Source organism: Nannospalax galili, unplaced genomic scaffold (genome assembly GCF_000622305.1).
Source record: "Nannospalax galili isolate Female #2095 unplaced genomic scaffold, S.galili_v1.0 scaffold1485, whole genome shotgun sequence".
NCBI classification, from domain to species: domain Eukaryota; kingdom Metazoa; phylum Chordata; class Mammalia; order Rodentia; family Spalacidae; genus Nannospalax; species Nannospalax galili.
The window spans coordinates 140,133-160,371 of NW_008353031.1; the positions used below are offsets into that span (position 1 = coordinate 140,133).

Below are 20,239 nucleotides of genomic sequence, written 5' to 3' on the forward strand. Positions count from 1 at the left end.
AATTAAGATGAAGAATCTTTTAATCTGCATGAATTCATTTACTCATCACCTATTTAATGAGCATCTATTAATGTCCCAGGCACCGTCCTAGATATTGAACATATAATTTCTTTTCAAACACATAAAGCCACTACTCTCCTCTATTTTAAATTGTACTGATAAAAAACAGTGATTAAAGGTAAATAAAAAAGAAAAGATCATAAGAACTTATGATGCAAATGAAACAGTTAATGTCTCAAAAAATAACTGGGAGTCACTTTAGGAAAGACAAGGAGGAAAGTGATATCTAGAAAATGAAAAACAGAATAAAGAAGGAGCCAATTCTACACTGAGAGAGACAAGGGAATTGAATAATGGCTAAAATACAATGCTGAGAAACCTGGAAAACTACTTTAATTATCCCAAAAAACAAAGCTTTATTTTGAAATTATATACCATAGAGCCAACAAAATGCTAAAAGTAAAATTATTTTGCTGATATATTTCTCAGAAGAACATTTTGCAGTGTCTACTGGTAAGCACATATTCACCTTCATCTAATGAAACAGATGAAGTTTAGACTGGTATAGTCTACCGACCTAGATTTCCATCTTCACTTCTATCCCCTTGAACTAATATTTATACGTTACTTTTCTTCAGATCTTATTTTACAGTCTGTATATTGTAGCAGAATTTTTCAATGAAAGTAAGGCACTCTTAGTCAAACCTCTTTCTTGGCTCTAATTCCTAAAAGGGCTTTATCTGAAAATAAATTTGTTTCTCAACACCTTTGGTGATGCCACCATAAATTTCAATTATCAGTTCATTGAAATATGTGCTTGACATTATAGTGTATTGCTTTACTGCCCCTAGTGAATTTTCTGAATTTGTATTATTTCAAATATGATTTCAATGCTAATATTTTTTAAAGGAATATTAGGCCAAGTTAAGGGAACTTATTTGAACTATCTGCACTTTCACTACAAGTATCCTCTACCATAACAGTAAGTATCATTCCTATCTTTGTTTCTTTTCTTTTATCAAACTACAATTACAAACAACAACGACAACAAAAACAAGATGCTAAATGCAAGACAATCTATTCTTTCTTAATTAGGTAATACTCATGAAAAAAAGAAGGAATCAAGAATATGTAACAGAATTGTCTTTTTTGATATGGAGTTACATTAAAAAAAAAAAGAGGATCTTGTATATCTCTGGATGGCCTCAAACTTTCGATCGCCAAGGATGACCTGGAAGGTCTGATCCTCCTGCTTCCACCTTCCTAGTGATGGGATTACAATCATGAACCACCATGTCCACTTTATGCAGTGCTGGGGATCCAACCCAGAGCCTCATGTGTGATAGGAAAGCACTCTACATCCCTAACCTTGAGTTACATTTAAGGAAAATTTCATCAAGCTTTAAACCAGAAAATTATGCAGCATGAATGTTAATTATCTCAAAACTCATCAAATCCTAAATACAAGTGCCTTGTCTTTAAAACTCCTCAGAAAAGATATCTGGGTAAGATATAGTAGCCTTCCATTTGGCAATAATTTATCAGATATGATATAAAGAACACAAGAGGCAAAAAATGGAAAATGATTTAAAAATTTTGTACGTAAAAGATACTATATTAAGAGAATGAGAATAAAACCTAGAGAAATGAAGAAGACATATGCAAACCATGTATCTGATAATGGCTGTTTTCAGAATATAGAAAAATTCTTGTAACACAACATCAACAGCACTAAAGTATTCAACTTTAAAAGTGGATGAAGTATTTCTGCAAGGTTTACACAGATACGATAGACAGGCATCCAACGAGCATCTAAAAGGCACCCAACATCATTGGAAATTATGCAAGTGAATATCAACACTATAATACGATGCTATTTCAAACAATATCACGGCTCTAATAACAAAATAAACAAGCCAAAACGTAGAAAGAAAGTGGTGGTGAGGGTGTCGAGAATGTGGAACTCTTATCCACTGCTGGTAGGGTGTAAAATGGTGCGGCTGTGTACAAAACATCTTGGGGCTTCCTCATTATGTTAAAACTAGACTTAAATGCAATCTAACAATCCCAATTTTGAGCATGTACTGAAAGGAAGTAAGAACACAGGTTCAAGGAAGAAAGGTATACACAAATGTGCATGGAAGCACTATTCACAAAAATCAAAGGTACAAATGGCCCAAATATCCACCAATTTAAAAATGAAGCACTCAAAATAATACAGTAGACCCACACATTGGAATATTATTGAACACTATAAGGGAATGTGAATACATGAAATTTTCAACATTCTAGTGTATTTAAGAACCAAGTCAAAGTTGGGCATGTTGGAGCACACCTTTGATCCCAGCACTAAAGAAGCAGAGGCAGGAGGATAACTGTGAGGTCAAGGCAAGCCTGGTCTACATAGCAAGGCCAAATGGGGCTACAAGAAGACCCTGTGTCAAAAAACCAAAACCAAACTAAAAAGCAAGCAAAAGAAACAAGATAAAATGGCACACATTTTATGACTCCATTTTTAAGAAATATGAAAGAAGCAAAATAATAGAGGTATATCACACTGAAGTTGGAGTTGGGTGACTGACAATGAGTATAGACTCCTTTTTTGTTGATGGCCATGTTCTGTAATTATGCAGCAATAATTCATGATACCATGAATGTTCTCAATAAATACTATTGAATTATAAATAGCTTAGTGGTATATTTCTACTACATGTATTTATGATAATAAAAAAAATTGATATGACTTGTTATCCAAATAATTTTATGGCAATTTTTTTATCTGGAAATTAAGTCTGACATTGACCAAACCCAAATGGGAACTAATTCACATTTATAAATTTATATAATATTAAATGCCTCATTTTTAGATAACATAGACTGATATATAATAAAAATATCAGTTTGGGAGAGAATGTACTTAAGAATGTATCATATAAATTTGTAAATATACTTAATTGAACTACTTGGCTGCCTATAGTTGTTTTTTATAAAAGATTTTTCCAAATACCAGAGAAGTACATAGTAAAACCCCTCCCAAAAGGCTGCATGATGTAGAATTAAAAGGAATTAATAGTAATGTGTACAACACAAATATAATATATTCATTGAATAATCTTCAAAGGAAAGAGAAGATGAATGAGAGAAGTTTACTGCCTGTGTGTCTGGGTGAACTCAGTCACTACTATGGTGTAAGTCTTGAGCGTCTTCCTAGATCTCTGAGTTAATACTTCTATAATTTAAATTTATCCTAGATTCAGTATCTCTAAAATGTCATTATGGATAATGTAAAAATAACATATGAAATTAGTTCTATGCCAAAAATTTGACTGACAAAATGAGAAAGGCTTAGGTTGAATGCATATTCAATTTAACAAAGCAGTTTCTGTGATGTGCACGTGGGTCATGGGGTAAGAACAGAAAAGAGATTTACAACAAACGTGGACCCAGATTTCAACAAGATAGAAAAAAGAAACAAACATTTGAAACAAAGTAGGAGATATAATATGAAAGGTAGATTTATCTTAACATTTTGTCACTGAAATAAATTAACTTACCTTTGTTTATAAAGATAAAATCCAAATCCTGCAAATATAAGTGCAAAAAAAGGCACAAGAATTGCAATGGCCACCGAACTACTATTTGTTCCATGAGGTTGATTCGAAGAATTTGAACCTTCTGATGTATTCAGTCCTAGTAAAATAAAATAAATAAATGATGAGTATAAAATCAACTCTATCTTATTCTTGATTTCTGTATTTAAATACTAATAATTTTCATTCATTTTCAAGATACATATACTTGAAAATACACAGTAAAAAAATTATGAAACTCTTTAACCTCCTTACCACATATTTTTCACAATTCTATAAAATACAACATGTTTTTCAAGGAATGGATACAGAGTAAAAACCAGGCTTTGACCCTGAAGTCAACCACCTAGATAACAGCGGGAAGAGTTACAGGCATGGATTATTGGTCAAAGTGCTGTAGAAAAGGAAGCTGAAATCTCACCTGCCATAGCTAAGAATGTTTTCTGGAGGATAGACAACATAAGTTTGGCTTTGAAGAATCAATATATGACAGATAGAGATGCAAACACAGTCATGATAAGCCTAAAAATGGAAAGATGATTGGTACTCAGGAAAAGTGAGGTGTGGACTTGTAGTAGAAGTAAGGGGCTAAAATAAAAATCTTGATTTTCCTACTCAACTTTCCTACGCACCTCAATGAGGGGCGGCCTGAAGGAAGTTAGAAAGGAAAGACCCAAGGTTAAGAAGGGAGATTTGTGAAGTGGCTATGGAAGGATGGGTTTCAGTGAGTTCAATTTGGAAACTGGCAGCACAAAAGTGAGGTTGGAAATTCAGATTTGAACTAGAATACTGAGAAGTGCCTGGAAAGATGGGTCTGAGAGCAAATAGCTAAAATCATTTGAACTTCTTTATGTGGATGGAAGTGTAGGAAAGCATGAGTAGAGATAGTTTGCTGAAAGCTGAGGAAATGGTGATTCTATTGACTGCCTTAGAAGTGAGAAAAAAAGATTTTCCAATGTTTATGGCAGGGATAGAGAAGACAGACTAGCAACAGTTATTTTTTCTCAAAGAAATAGATATAGTTTATAAGTTTTGTTTTAGATATATAGTATTTCAAACACTTCTAGGAAATGCTATCTGAAAACCATGAATTCAAAATAGTGTAAATGTACCAGATCAATGAAAATTTTATTCTGTTTTTAAGACAGCACAATTTTAGGTGGAATGTTATGTGAAATGATATTATTATTGTTCATTAATAATGCTAATATATTATTTATTTATTTATTTATTTTTGTTAAAATGAGATGAATTCTTTTCTAAATACATTTATTCTTTGAAAATTCCATACCTTTTTATGATGTATTTTGATCATATACATCTACCAGTACCTCCCTCCAACTCCCCTCTGACCCCATTCTATCTCCCAACTTCATGCTTCTTTGACAGTTATAGTCAATGAATGCACAACTTTGTGGAAACTTTAATATTCACTTCTCTTTCTATACTTATTTTTTCCAGTGATTTGATACATTTACATAAAAGTTCAAAGTAAAGACTTTAAAATAATTGTTATATGATCACTTTTAGAGTCCAAATTCCTTGTTTACATATCCATACTAGAGTGTACTAAGGGGAGATGGTATATCTCAGAAAATGATACATCAAAAAACATGTTTATAAATGTGATCTAGGCAAACCATTAAACTTTGTGCACATATTAGAAGAACTGGAAATGAAAATGACAAAACCTTGTGCCTCAGGCCACATAAAAGTCACATATTTGAGGAGAAACAAGTACTCCAACAGGTGCCACGCCTCAGATTTAACTTTTTCTTCTCTCCAAACTTTATAAGTATCTCATAGCATCACTATATTTTCCAAAGAGAAAGAAAATTGTTCCAATATTAAAACTGAAAAGAAATAAAATAGTTGTAGGACAACCTCAAGATAACATAATTTATAGTTTAATACTTCCTTTTTATCTATATCAGTTTTTCTTCTTCATATTTGCTTAGTGGCAAGGCAGCTTGTCATATTTATGAGAGATATGATTAAAACCTTAGCACAGTATAAGAGGCATTACATAGAGAAATGATATTTTGAAAAATGTGGTTATTCTTAAAATGCTTCCAAATGTATAGTCCTTATACTGGGGAATGGAGATGGAGAGTGTGCGCTCAATGTAAACAACTCCCCCATGCTCTTCTATGATATCTACAGTAACAACAGAACTACAAGAAAATAAAAAATGACTACATTACCTAGTCTTTGTAGTCCAAATTGCCCATAATCTTTGCCTTTAATAAATCCTTGAAATACATAAGTAGCTCCATCAGGCTCAGCAGAAACCTGAAAATATTTGAAAGTCTGAATAAAATAAAGACTAGCCACAGTTATATTTTTCACCTTAATAAATACCCAACCTTATTCTGAAATAAATACTAGCTTTTGTTCCTTTCCTTTGCTTCTTCCTCTGTGCAGGCAACATATTGTGCAAATTTTACATCATAAAGACAAAAGTAAAGTTTATAATTTAGAATAATGATGACATTGGAAAGCAGAAGATTGGTTATTAATATATAGCACATATCTTACAGTTTAAGAAATATGCTATTCAAACAAGAAATAACATGAAGAAATAGAATCCCCACTTTGTTAGTCCTTCTTCCACTTCTGGAACTTCATGGAAAGCAGGTGTTTTCCTATTTCATCTCATTGGGTCAAAGCCTTGCTTTTAGCTATTGACATTTGAGTAGAGTTGACAATAGGTCAGCTATAATAATATGATGTGAGGGGCATCTTTCTCATCATTCTAAATGAAAGAAGCCAGTTACAAAAGGCCACATACTATACGACTTCACTCATATCAAAACCTAAACTATTGAAATCTATAGTGGCAGAAAATAACTTAGTGGTTACTTACAGCTAGGGTAATCATGAGAGGTGAAGGTAAGGGAATGAGAACTAGAAGATGTGAGATTTCTTTCTGAATTTTTCAAACAATTCTGCAGTGGTCTTTCCTTATGGCTACATCTAACACTGCATATGTGAACAAATATCCACTAAATTTCATATTAAAATGGAAGAGCTGTATATGTGGATTACATTGGAATTGAGCAGTTTAAAATGACACATGTCAACTGCACATGGTCATGAGCATTTATTATTCTAGAACTTGGAAAGTTGAGGGAGGAGGATCACAAGTTTGAGACCAACCCCCAATACACAACAAATTCTTATCTCAAAAAAAGGAAAGAATAAAATGTCATCAAATGTTAATATATTTCAGAATAATTAGAGCTTCCCAGCTCTTGAGGAGCCTCCAGATTCCAGGGGGAAGTTGATCCTCCAACCTCAATGCCAGAATGAGACATGGGGCTGAGTCTCACTAGAGATCCCTCAACTAACTCCCACAAGGAGTAAGAACTAAATTCTGTTGTACTCTGTGTTTTGTTGTCTTTATATAATGCTGCAAAACTGTCTACCATCTGGGTATATGTACATAATTCTGTTATAGAAATATTCACATCTAATTTCATACATAAAATAGGAATTGATATACTTCAGTTATACCAATATAACTGATTCATACCAAAATTTATCTAGTTGATAGCACAAGTCTATCTCCAAATTTGTACTAATTGTTAATAGCTAGGTAACTTAACTTATGGCTGTTACCATAGGCGTAATAATAGAATGAATACCTACCTTACAAAGCAAAGCATAGAAAATCTCCTGTGGATGTCTCATATTTCACATTATGTGATTCATCCCATTATTAGACGGAGACCTCTGGTCATGACCACTTTAAAAAGTCAAATATTTCTAAAGAGAGTAGGTCAAACTCTCATATTTTAAATAATGACTTAGCTTCATTTTTTCCCCACATGAACTTAAGCAACCTGAGTGTACATGAAGACTTGGCACTTACCAACTCTACAAACAATGATACAGAATATTGAAAATGAATGGACAATGGTTTCTTTGGGAATGATTTACTGAGGCCTATAACTGACTATCTTAGTGGTCAGAAAATCTCTGTAACACAATATTTATCACTTAAAAGTGGGATCTGATTCTTCATACCTATTCGTCAGCAAGGACTGCTATCCAGAAGGGTAACATTAGACTTATTGCTGCCAGAGATCAACTTAGAACCACCATTCATGTCAGGAACTACAGAGGACAGAGATTCCATGGAGAAGCTACACTGCCTACCTCAAGGGAATCAGCTGGCATCAAGACCTCTCAGACAGCTTCATAAAATATCCTAAAGTCTTAATTCTATCAATTCAGATAGTTAAATTTCTGATATGTTTGTAAATATGTTGCATATGCTTTAAATATTGATCCCTGAAAAAAACTGAAATAGATGATAGACAGACAGATAGATGTTAGATAGATAGATAGATAGATGATAGATAGATAGATAGATAGATAGATAGATAGATAGATGATAGATAAGTACACATACATACATATATCTCTCTATATGGATTTTATTTGAGACAAAGTCTCATTATATATCCCAGGCATATCTCAGACTCATGGGCCTTCTGCCTTTGCTTGATGAGTGGTGAGGTTACAGATATACATAATCCCATATCACTCTAAATTATATTTCAAAATAACTCTTTAAAAATTATTAAAAATTATATAGTCAAAAATTTTATCATTCTTGATGATAGAATATGTTTTATAAAATTAATAGAAACCACTGTCCAAACTTACAAACATAAATACATACACAAAGACATACTACCAAAGTAAGAAAATCATAATGTAGCCCAATAATATTAAGACTAAACAAACTTTGCAATATTCAATATATATACTAATAATTATAGACGTATAAATATATGTTTTGTGTGTTAAAAATTATTTAAATTTAAGAAAACTTCAATTTTTTGGAAAAACTGTTTGCCATTAAAATCTGCAGCACACTTTTAAGGAATTATACTTACAAAGCCATCCATGGCCCAATTTTCCTCCTTCATTTTCTTCACAGAAGCATGAGCTGGTACTTTAATAAGATATATGTGTAACATTAGGCGAGCTTCCTGGCTTTTATAGACTCCTGTAAAGTGCAAATACATTTCCATTTACTTAATTTTGTAAATAGTTATGCTTCATTTTATTATCAGTAACTCCTTAAATATATCATGGAAGATTCGTGATAGGAAAAAGAATAAAGCAAAGCTCAACTCCAGGATGGCTTCACACACGATGCTGGTCTCCAACACCACAATATGCACCCATCGCTAAGCTGAAATAGTAACTTAAATTTTATCTGTGGGATTTAAATAACCTGTGCTGTTAAAGTCAAGTTTTACTGACTTTCCTAACATTCATTCATGCTAGTGATAACAGAATGATTTCTTCCCCAGTCATATATGTGAATTCAAGGATACAAATATGTTTAAATTCCTGATATTTTCTTTAATAATGAATTGGCCCTAATCCTGTATGTGTGCGAGGGTATCCTGACTGCTGCTAGAGCCTAAAGATAAATATATGCTACTTCAGCTCTCAAAAATTTCTCAGTGTGTCAGGAGGTACATGTAAAGGTACATAAATAAAATACATGAAAGAATGTAATTAATAAAAAACCAAAGGAGAGAGGGATCATTTTTCACTGAATCTATCAGGAAATACTTATTAACTAAAAGAGAATTTGAGCTATGACCTGAAAATCAAAATTCTAGTTCAAGACCATTCATAAAGGTAATGGTATAAAGACAATAAGTAAACGGATAAATAGTGATTTTTAACTGAATATTTTAGAGTGAGATTAGTCTAGAATATAAGCATGCTTAAGTAAATAAGTAAGGGTGTGAGAAAAATTTGTGATTGATTAATGGTTAAAATTTGACTCTTGTTGACTCGCCTAGTGGTTTCCTTATTAATAGGGACCAAAAGTATGTGCTGAGAATGACAAGGGGTCGGGGTACAACCCTCGATCTAAAGTAAGTCACAATCAATAATAGCAGGACATGAACGTACTGAAAAATAAAGCTAGTAGGAAATGGTTTCAGTTGTTCTATCCATACACAGCGAATAATAGCTAACTAGATTATTAGAATTTTTCCTGGTCATTTTCTGCATTCATAGGAATCTTAAATTTTCTCTGCTTTATAACCATTATACATGCATTTTTGGCTAGCTTTTAGAGAAAACAGAAAATATATATTTGAAGGCAAAATAAATTGTTTATCACAACTTAAAAGGCATAACTTTCATTTTACATTAAGCTTTTTTTTCAGTTTATATTATGTGACTGAATATTTTTAAAATATGTACACTAAATTTTGATGATTTTATCTTAGCGAAATTTCTGTGGAAAATAATGCTTAATATTCCTTATTATTTTATTTTTCACTTTACCACAAATGACTTCATTTGAATGCAAAAGAAAACTAGTCATTAAACTGGAAAATTATATTCCATATTCGCAATATCAGAATTCCATGTTTACAAACGACAGTTGCATTCCAATATATTATCTCTAATTTTACCTACATAAAAATAGCCTTGAAGGCACTTAACTTCTGAGTTTCAGTTTTATGATTGTATAGCAATATCCATTCATTGATCCAAAACTTCAAAATCTCGTTTCTCAATGAATTATGAATACCTTCAGAATCAAATATAACAAATATTTCACAATATTAAATCATGATAAAAGACAAAGCTAAAAGAGATGCCTGAGGGGCTGGAGAGATGGCTCAGCAGTTAAGGGCACTCTTTCCCCTTGCCAAGGCCCTGAGTTTGGTTCCTAACACCAATGTTTGGCTCACAACCATGTGGAACTACAGTTCCAGGAAATCCAATGATGCCCTGTTCCAGCCTTTATGGTCACTGTATTCACATAGCACACTTATGTACATGTGGGCAAATATTCGTACAAATAAAATGAGAATAAATAAAATGAAATAAAAATTTAAAAGAGACTGAAAGCATGACTTTTGCTGCTGGATTTGGATCAGATACCTGAGAGCAGAAGCTCCATATCACTGTTGGTCAGCGTGGCGTTGACCCTCCCGGTGGAAGCATTGAAGCTAGTCACTGTCAAGGTCATGGGTTGTTTCCTTCCTTTAAAATTATAAGAACCTTTCCATATGTAATTCTGGGCAAATACATCATCAGGAACTGTGAAAAGTTTGAATAAATCACATATTTAAATTTTATGGTGTCCCTTAAATATGAACATTCAAAAGTAAAGACTTTAGTGCATTGAACAAATGACAGCTTACTAAATAAATATACAATGATCTTCAATGTATATAATTTAATGCATTCTGAACTGGACACATGGCTCAATGGCTAAAAGCACTGGCTGCTCTTGCAAAAGATCTTGGTTCAATTCCTAGCACCCATGTGGCAGCTAACTATGGTCGGTAACTCCAGTTCTAGGGAATCCAGTGCCCTCTTCTGTTCTCTGTGGGTGTTGCATGAGTCGGATGCACTTACATTCATGCAGACAATATAATCATATACATGAAATAAAAATAAAAATAACTATTTTAAAAAATAATTTAATATATTCTTTATATAAAATATTTTCATTTTTAATAACAAATAGTATTTGTACTTTATATAAATATTTTTTAAGTTCTAAGAATAGACAAAAATTTTTATAACCTAAATTTGTTCACCTGTCATTAAGAAGAAAGTGACTAGGCTATCTTAAAACAAAAGGTTTGTAGCTAGAATCCAGGGAAACATAAACCACTTATAGTTGGTTCTCTCTAACATATTTTTCTTTCAGAAGGAAAGTAAAATCATTTAATCAAGTCTGCAAGTCCAAGCACATGTCTCCAGTGGCCTGCTTTTCTCCTAGTTGAATGAATAGATTCTCCAGAGGAAGAAAGCACACCAAATCCTCCCCTTTCCTAAACGCCCTTGGAGGCTGTCTCTTTTGCAGAATCCTGGGTTCAGTTATTATAGTAATAGAAGAAGAGCAGGACTTCAGGATGTTGACAATTTTGAGGTTTGCAGTATTTTTAGATATAAAAGTATTGTCACTAGGGTTGTCCAGTCCTCGTGGGAGAAAGATGAGCTGTGGTAGAATACAGAAGAGTGAGAAGAGCAGGCCCCAGAGCAGAACAGCTGGTGTTTAATTTACTGTTCTATGTTTAGCTAATGGTTGACTAATATTATTACTATTCACATAATACCAGGAAGTTGAGTCTCTAATAGTTACAACATAACTATTTATGTGTGTGTGTGTGTGTGTGTGTGTGTGTGTGTGTGTGTGTGTGATAGCAACTATGTATTTGGCATCAAGAGAAATTAATATCCATCACTCTATAAACTTTGATTGAGTTATCTTCCTTCCCAATTCTATCCCTAAAATTGAAGTTATCCCTCTGTGTTTATATGTACAGAAGAACCTTATTTAAAAGGTTGATATAATGTAAATAAAGCACCAGTGGTTGTGTAAGCATCTTAAACAGCTTTTGGCTTACAAAAGTATATTTAGAAACTTTAGGGCAGAGTGACATGCAAAATGCCCTTTGTTAGAAAGGTCAATCATATGACATTGAGATTAGAGAAGAAAGAGAGAAGAGATCCTATTGAATGAATTTGGCAAATAGTAGGCATCCAGTGGATGCTATTTCTCTTTTATAAAAATTTGGAGTACCTAATGATCTTGTGTCATGATACTTAGGGAAATTGAGGAATGTTAATATGGGAAACTTGGTTTAGGAAGATACTAGGAATGAAAAGATGTAGGTAGCCATAGCATCAAAGTCGATTAAATCAAGATTAATGATATCTATGGTAATAAATATTGAACAACCAGTACTTAAGACAAACAACTAATTTGTAGAAGTTGCTGGTTTCAATGGTAAACATGTTTCCATAATTGCAGATTCCAGGCTTACACTGAGACATAAACTGATTACAGAGCAATTTAGAATGCAAAGAGTTGACTAGAGCTTCTACTGATGAAGCTTGAAAGCTCCATCTCAACTGAGACTGGAAGAAACTCACAGTATTTGGTTTCTTATATTAGTTAGCCTGTCAAGTGTTAATAATTTTTTTCAATTGGTAAGTCTTTGGGGGGAAATAATTCTAATTATGTATTGGGAGATCTTTGTAAATTCCCAAGTGTTGTCCAACCAAAGCTGAAGTGAATATCACTGGAAATAGGAAGAGAATCAAGCCCATCCTCTTCTTGCCAAAAACACGTTTGAATTTAACTTTGGTCCCAGGTTTCATCATATTTTAAACACATGATCATGATCCTACTTTCTATTGAAGTGCCAGTCTTCCTTCTTGACAAATTAGAGTGATGTATTCTTTGCACCTCATTTACATTTACAAACAGAATGTAGCTTAGTGTTTTATTACTTTCACAGTGATGTGTGCCCTCAAATGTTTATAGATTGTACTAAGGCTGAAGTCCTTTCTTTTCTAATATATTAAGAATTTTTTTAATTATAAATTGAGGGGTTGGAGAGATGGCTCAGTGGTTAAGAGCACTGACTGCTCTTGCAGAGAACCCAGGTTTGATTCCCAGCACCCACATGGCAGCTATGAACCGCTCTTAACTCCAGTTCCAGGGGATTCCCACACCCTCTTCTGACCACTGCGGCATTGCATGACATGGGTGCACTCACATACATGCAGGCAATAAACTCGTACAAATAAAACAAAGATAAATAAATAAAATATTTTTTAAAAATTATAAATTGGTGCTCAGTTATATTAAATATTTCTTGACAAACAGTACAATGACAATAGTATTTGCACTTTAATCTCAACATGATATACTACTTTAAAAATATTTTATTATTTTTATTTTTATTTTATGTATATATACGTATATTGCCTGCATGTAAATCAGTGCACCCATGTCGTGCAATGCATGCGGAGGACAGAAGAGGCTGTTGGATCCCCTGGAACTGGAGTTATAGACAGCTGTTAGTTGCAATGTGGATACTGGGATTCGAACTGGGTCTTCTGCAAGAACAGCCAGTGTTCTTAACCGTTGAGCCATCTCTCCAGTCCCCAATATATTATTTTTAAAGGATACACAACGGAAAAAAAATCCTTACATCAATTATAAATACAATTTGATTCTGATATGTAATTTTTACTCTAATGTTAGATTTGATGTATTAAGATTTTATAGAGAATTTTTCATCTATACTCTCAAATCAAATAGTGTTGTTAATTATATAGGGTTCATAGGACGAGTGCACTGTTTAGAGTACTTTTGCAATAAAACACTTGAATGATCTGTCATGTTGCTTTACAATTAGGCAGAACTCGTCAGTAGAACAGTAGGAGTCTGGTATTTCTGGAAATAATTTTAAACATTTCTTTGTTATTGGATTATTCAAACTTTCTCTTTTACCAGTTATACTAAGATATACTTTTATGTAATTTGCAATAAAAATTAAATATTGATATTTTTAATATATTTCAGTGCTTTTGTTCTGTTCTGTGTTATAGTCATATTTCTTTTATTTTAGTATTAGTTTTTCATAATTTTTCTTTGTTCAGTGGAGTTTTTGTGTCATCTGTAAAGGTTTTATTATTATATTGATTTTAGTTTATTATATCATAATGTTTATAGGTTCTTAACAGAGACACCTCATTAACTCTGAAACTTTATTCTTTTCTAATGTAAAGATTTAAAACTATAAATTTCTTTTATAACTTTACTTTTGCTTCAGTCCCCAAGTTTGACAACAAGGTAAAGATCGAGAGTAATACTATAGTTGTTGGAGCATGTGGACTTAGCACTATGGACTAAGCACTTTTACTTGTTCTCATGAATTAGTTTTGTGAAATAATTAGTAAAGAGAGAATTACATCAAGGCTGTGGAAACTTAAAGCACATGGTTTTAATGACTAGACCATATTGTTACTTTTTCTTTTAAAATAAATACATTGCAAATAAATTGAACAAGTTCCAGAAGTTGATCTTTTCTTTACCAAATGCATTAGGCTATATTTCTGCATAAATTATATAAATACATATATGTTTTATTTTATTTTATTTTTGGTCTTTTTAGACAGGGTCTCACTGTAGCCCCAGCTGTCCTGGAACTCGCTATGTAGACAGGCTGGCCTCGAACTCACAGAGATCCGCCTGACTCTGCCTCCCACGTGCTAGGACTAAAGGTATGCACCACCACGCCTGAGAATCTTTTAAATTAATTTTTTTTCCATTTTAATATTTTTAGTATGGAATGCTTCATAAATTTCCATGCCATATTTGTGTAGGGTTTATTGTTATCTCCTCTGTATCATTCCAATCGCAGTATATCTGTTGCTGAATTGAGCACTGTTTTAGTATTTTAAATAAAAGTACTGTCATGTTGTTATCTTTAAAGACACTTTAAATAAATTGTCCTGTTCTGACTTTTTTCTAGTTCCCTGTCTAGAACTTGTAATGCTAATTACCCTTGCCTTTACTTCTCCTTCATATCTCCCATTCATGATTCAGGGACTTTCTTCTTCCTTTAGAGACAAGAGTTATGCAATTTGGGAGTCTTTTAGATAGACCCACTGAAGGGGTACTCCAGTTGCCTCACCCTGAACCCCTTTTCAGCATGGAAGAAACCACAGCGGTTGGCATCCCTATTACCTATTGGCAATTTGGGTAACCCCTTCAAAGGATGGTGTGGTAAGAATAGGAGATAGGAATTAGCTAGGCAGTTAGGGTAAAAAGACCCCCAAGAAATGTAGCCAGTTTCTTGGCTAAAAGTGAAAATGTCCTTGGGCCTGTTAGCAACATACTCTTTTCCAAAGGCCAAAAATGTCAAAAGTATTTGGGAGTCTTATCTAATCCTTAAAAGACTTTAGAGTTACCTCTTCAGAGGGGGGGAATGTTGGAGGGGAGGGAGTGGAGTGTTATATTGAGATATTAAAATATTACATGCAATAAGTTCACATCCAATAACACAAATTATCAATCCTTATAGTTAAATGAATAGTTTTGTCATACCGAAAGGTATTATTTTATATATATATACACATTTTTTGAGGAAATTATAGATGAATTTTGGAACTCATGACTTCTAAAACAACGAAATACTAACCACTTAGCTTTGGACTGGGTGTTCCTAATGCAGGTCGTGGATCTTTCACCAATATTTTGGAACCAGCTATTAAAAAAAAAAGAAGCATTTATAAAAGATACTATGTCAAACCAATGTGATACACTGTCAATTTTACTTTCTAGTATATAATTTCTTCAAAGTGCGTTGTTAATTTATCTCAATCAAACACTTTTGATTAACTCACAGCTTTAGTAATTGTCCCCATCATAGTCCTTTGGGATTAGAGACTTTGATAGTTAATCTCTAAGGGACAATATTTCTTTTTCAGTGTCAGAAATTAAATGGAAACAGCTTATTCCCACAAGGACATTGAGGACTGAAGGTATGTGCCTGTTAACGAAGCTAATAACCATTAGGATTCACATCTAAGAATTATAATTGGCTAAAATTCTCATGGTGCACAAGAAATTGGATAGACTCAAAAGTAAAAGCTTTGAACAATATAAAAGGCATTCCTAAGCCAAGGGATAAAATGTAGTGCAAGAAATGAATGGAAAGTGCAGGAACCATGAAACATGATGTTTTGCACAGTCTGTGTCCGAAGAACAGTGTCATTGTTAAGAGGATGTAAGGGACGGTGACATTACTGAATAATACTTTGAAAACTGGAGACTATTTGGAAGATACAAACACTGAACCTGAAGCTGTGGCTACAGTTCCAGTTGGGATAAGGCTGGGTTATGATAAATGAGAAACTTAGTTGATAATCAAACTCTTGAAATTGTGGTAGATTTAGATAGGATGATATTTAGGTATCCCTGGTTTGTAGTGTGTAGAACCACACAGTGGCAGTATCACAGGAATACCAAAAGACTGAAATGGATAATGAAATTAATGTATTCAGCTGTACTCCTGTAACTGTAGAGCAATAGATCTTTGAGGGATTCAAACAGACATGTTAACTATAGTTTTGAATGCATAAATCTGAGACTAAAAGAAAACAAATGAGCAAGGAATGTTAATCTGGAAGTGATTTCCATAGAGGAGACTACTGGCCTGAATGAGATCACCCAGGAGATAGTAGAGAAGATGAAAGGAGAAGATGGCTGAATGCTAAGCCTTTAGAAAACAGGGTAGGAAAGGGCCAGCTTGTAAGGAAAAGCAAGCCTGGATAACAGAATACTGTTAAGCACTGATTGAGATTTTAATAATATAAACGTTAAAACATTAAACAAAGCTTGTGGTAACAGAGACTAGATCCTAGTTGAAGGAGTCAGAGAAGTGGACAGGACTACAAACGTGATAAATAGTAGCAAAGGGGGAAAATAAGAATTTCTCATACAGTGGGAATTTTGATCACAATAGTTTTCAAAGGGAAAGCAAGCATGGGATTATGTTCTGGCTACAAAGACAATGAAACATTTCAAGAAAATTATATAATTTGTGAATGCTGAAATAGATCAAATATTGGAAGGTCTGAGAAAAAAAGTGCAATAGATATAAGGAAAACTTCCTTGATGACCTGCTTAAGAACTTTAGGAAGTTTCCTTTGCTGTTTCCTCTGGCAACCTAGTATGTTTTCCTCTGGTAGAGTCACTACATTATATCCAATCATGGTTTTTACCTGATGAAGCAGTAACAGCAGTGGACACTTTGTCTACATCTACTTAAAATATAAAGCTACCTTTGCTGAGAAGTGGATGTGAAGATGGGCTGCGTCAAAATTGTGACAATTGGAGTACTGAGCCATGACTTCCTAGTCAAATGTCAGGAAAGACTTTAAGGACTCTGGTAGAATGCTATGAAATAAGATACAATGGAGTAGGAACTGACCTGGAAGCCTTCTAACAGGAGTTTGGTTATCACAACACTAGATGATGGTATGCAAGCTGCCACAGGAGAAAAACAATCAATGGTCCATCCCAGCCCTGAAGCCTAATAACCAAGGCAACCTGCATGGCAAACTACCTCTACTATTGCAGTAGTGGCACTGTTATCTGGGGGCAATCAACAGCTATCCAACTGGACTTAAAGCCCTTTCAATGTGGTGGAACTCATGGGTGGCACTGTAAACTCAGCCAAACACACACGGAGGAAACCATGTATCTTTCATATCTCAAGACAAAATAAACTTATTAAATGCTAAATATTGATCCTTATATTTACAGACAAGCATGCTGTACAGCACTCATCAAAGAAGCTTCATTTTGCAACAGATGGAGGTTACAGCCGAGTCACACACCTGGTCAGGCACAGAGAACACACATCTGGCAGATGCCCAATACTAGGTGATGCATCTGCAGTCAAATCTCTACAATTAAAGCTTACGGAATACAGCAGAATAAAGGGCAAAGACGAGGCTAATGCACCCCTCAACTCTCACCAGTGAGGCTTCCTTGTACAGCAGAGTGTGACACACACAGAAGGCCACAACTGGCCAAATTTTGGAGAGTAAGAGACTGTAAAGTGTAGGATATGACTCCTATACAGAACCTCACCCACTCATGACTCAAGAACCATTGTGGAAGAGGAGGTGGAAAGACTGAAGAGCCAGGGCTGGTTCATGAACACAGGGAGGAGGAGGTTTCCAGGCCACTGGAGGCTTGCTCATGTGAACCGATGGCAGTGGTGGCAGGACCCATGTCAGCAATTAAATAACGGCCCAAAGGGGAGGTTAGAAATAGGTGGTGGGCCAGCACTAGACTGAGCACTATTTGAGACTGATTGCTGCTGGGTGAGGGAGAGTATGACTTACATACAACCACTGGGTGGGTTGACTAGACTCCAGTGAAAGCATTTACACTGAAGGACATTTGGGTACAAACACCTGAATGAAGAAGACTTAACATTTATGGCAGAGTGCATGGGGTTCGGTGGTGGGACGGGGAAGGGGGTCTGCATTTGATTTGGAAATATTGTATGAAATTTTAAAAGCTCAATAATAAAAAAAATGTTTAGCAATAAAAAAGACAACAAAAAGATATACTGGTAGCAAATATCCCTTCCCTCTTGGATCAATTAATATACCTCAAAAACCCATAGTATATTAGAATATGACCTTATTTAAAGTAAGTAATTATACATGTAATTAATTAGAGATACTAGGATGAAATAGTCCTGAATTTAGATGGACCCCTACACATAATGACTGGTTTCCTTAAAAGAAAAAGAGAAGATCATGCAGAGAAAGCAGGGTACGTGAAGGTGGAGGCAGAATTTGCAGGTAAGCTATGAACCAAGGAACACCAGGATCTGCCAGGAGAGGACAAAGGTCAAGGAAAGGCAAAGAAAAGATAAGGAAAGACATTCCTCTGGAGTTGAGAGAGCAAGGCCCTATTGACACTTTTATTCTAGACGTTTGTATTTAAGACCCATGAAATAATACATTTCTATCATGTTAAGACACCCAGGTTTAGGTAAATTGTTGTGACAGACCTTGAAATAAGCATGCTAATATACCTACCTTAAAGAAAGAATGTGAGAAAGGAATAGGCAGAAAGAAAAAAGTCAACTTTGAAGAGGTGCTAGAGAAATATCTGAGTAGAGACTACAGAGATTGCTCAGTAGTTAGAAGCACTAGCTGCTTTTGCAGAGGACTCAGATTCGGTTCCCAGCACCTGCATGGCAGCTGTCAACCATCTGTAACTCCAGTTCCAGAGGATCTGACACCCTCTTCTGACCTCTGTGGACTTTGCAAGACATGGATATACTTATATACATGCAGTCAATGCAAGCATATACATAAAATAAAAATAATAAAAAATATGTAAAAATAACAAATAGAAATGTCTGAATAATATTTACATTTTTCTAGATTCAGAAATGTTCACATAGTTTCAGTGCAGAAACTGGCCTACAAACACCTCTTGTTCTGAAGCTAATTTGAATTTAAATTTTTGTGTCTTCCTGCAAAAGAAGATCTAAATAACACAATCTCTATGTTAAAACGTCTGCAGAGAAGAGTTACCTTCACAAACAGGAATCTTTCCGGTCCAGGTGTTATCAGATCTACACACTCTATGTTCTGTTCCCCCTGCTAAGAAGAAGCCAGGCTGGCAGGTGTAAATGAGTGTGTACCCGTGGGAAGGAAGGTCCATTCCTACCACGTTTGCATGAGCAGGACTTTCTGGCTGCTTACAGCTGTGAGCTATATTAAGAGCAGGGCACAACGTTAATTTTCTCTCAAGGTGTTACACAAATTTTGAAGCAGGAGCCAAGCACACCTTTACCCATACCATAATTCCATTATTTATGAATCTATTTCAAAATTCATTATAATGAACCAAGGAAAGTACACCAAAGTGATTCTCTCTATATATTGATTTTTACATCCTGACATTTTCCTAAGAAAACAGATAAGCAATACTGGTAGACGTTTACAGAAAAAAAAAAAGAAAGAAAACTGACTAATTATGCTCATAAATGCATACTGCAGCTCTAGGGACTTACAAAGAATGATAACATTTTAAAGGGTTTATGAGAACCTGAAGCAAATGCCTTTTTAAAATTTTCATAACCTTATATTTTCAATATATTTTTGAAAATATATTTATTATTTTTATTGAATTTATTTTAAATAATATATTCATTTCTTGATGCTAAATGGCTCTGATACTAATACTATACCATGTAGAAATTTTTTTTATATATGGAATTTTCTAATTATATTTCTGCCCATATGCTAAG

The 20,239-nt window shown here is 34.1% G+C and overlaps 1 protein-coding gene across 1 annotated transcript in view; it reads right to left on the reverse strand.

Moving 5' to 3' along the window:
• Nucleotides 1-20,239, reverse strand: part of LOC103747790 (CUB and sushi domain-containing protein 3) — a 473,923-nt gene that overhangs the window by 659 nt on the left and 453,025 nt on the right. The window contains exons 49-54 of the mRNA XM_008850327.1: nt 19,521-19,700; nt 15,593-15,658; nt 10,524-10,682; nt 8,498-8,610; nt 5,795-5,882; nt 3,555-3,690 (exon numbers count right to left, since the gene is read on the reverse strand). Of these exons, the coding sequence (XP_008848549.1) occupies nt 3,555-3,690; nt 5,795-5,882; nt 8,498-8,610; nt 10,524-10,682; nt 15,593-15,658; nt 19,521-19,700 (742 nt within the window). The remainder of the gene's footprint in view (nt 1-3,554; nt 3,691-5,794; nt 5,883-8,497; nt 8,611-10,523; nt 10,683-15,592; nt 15,659-19,520; nt 19,701-20,239) is intronic.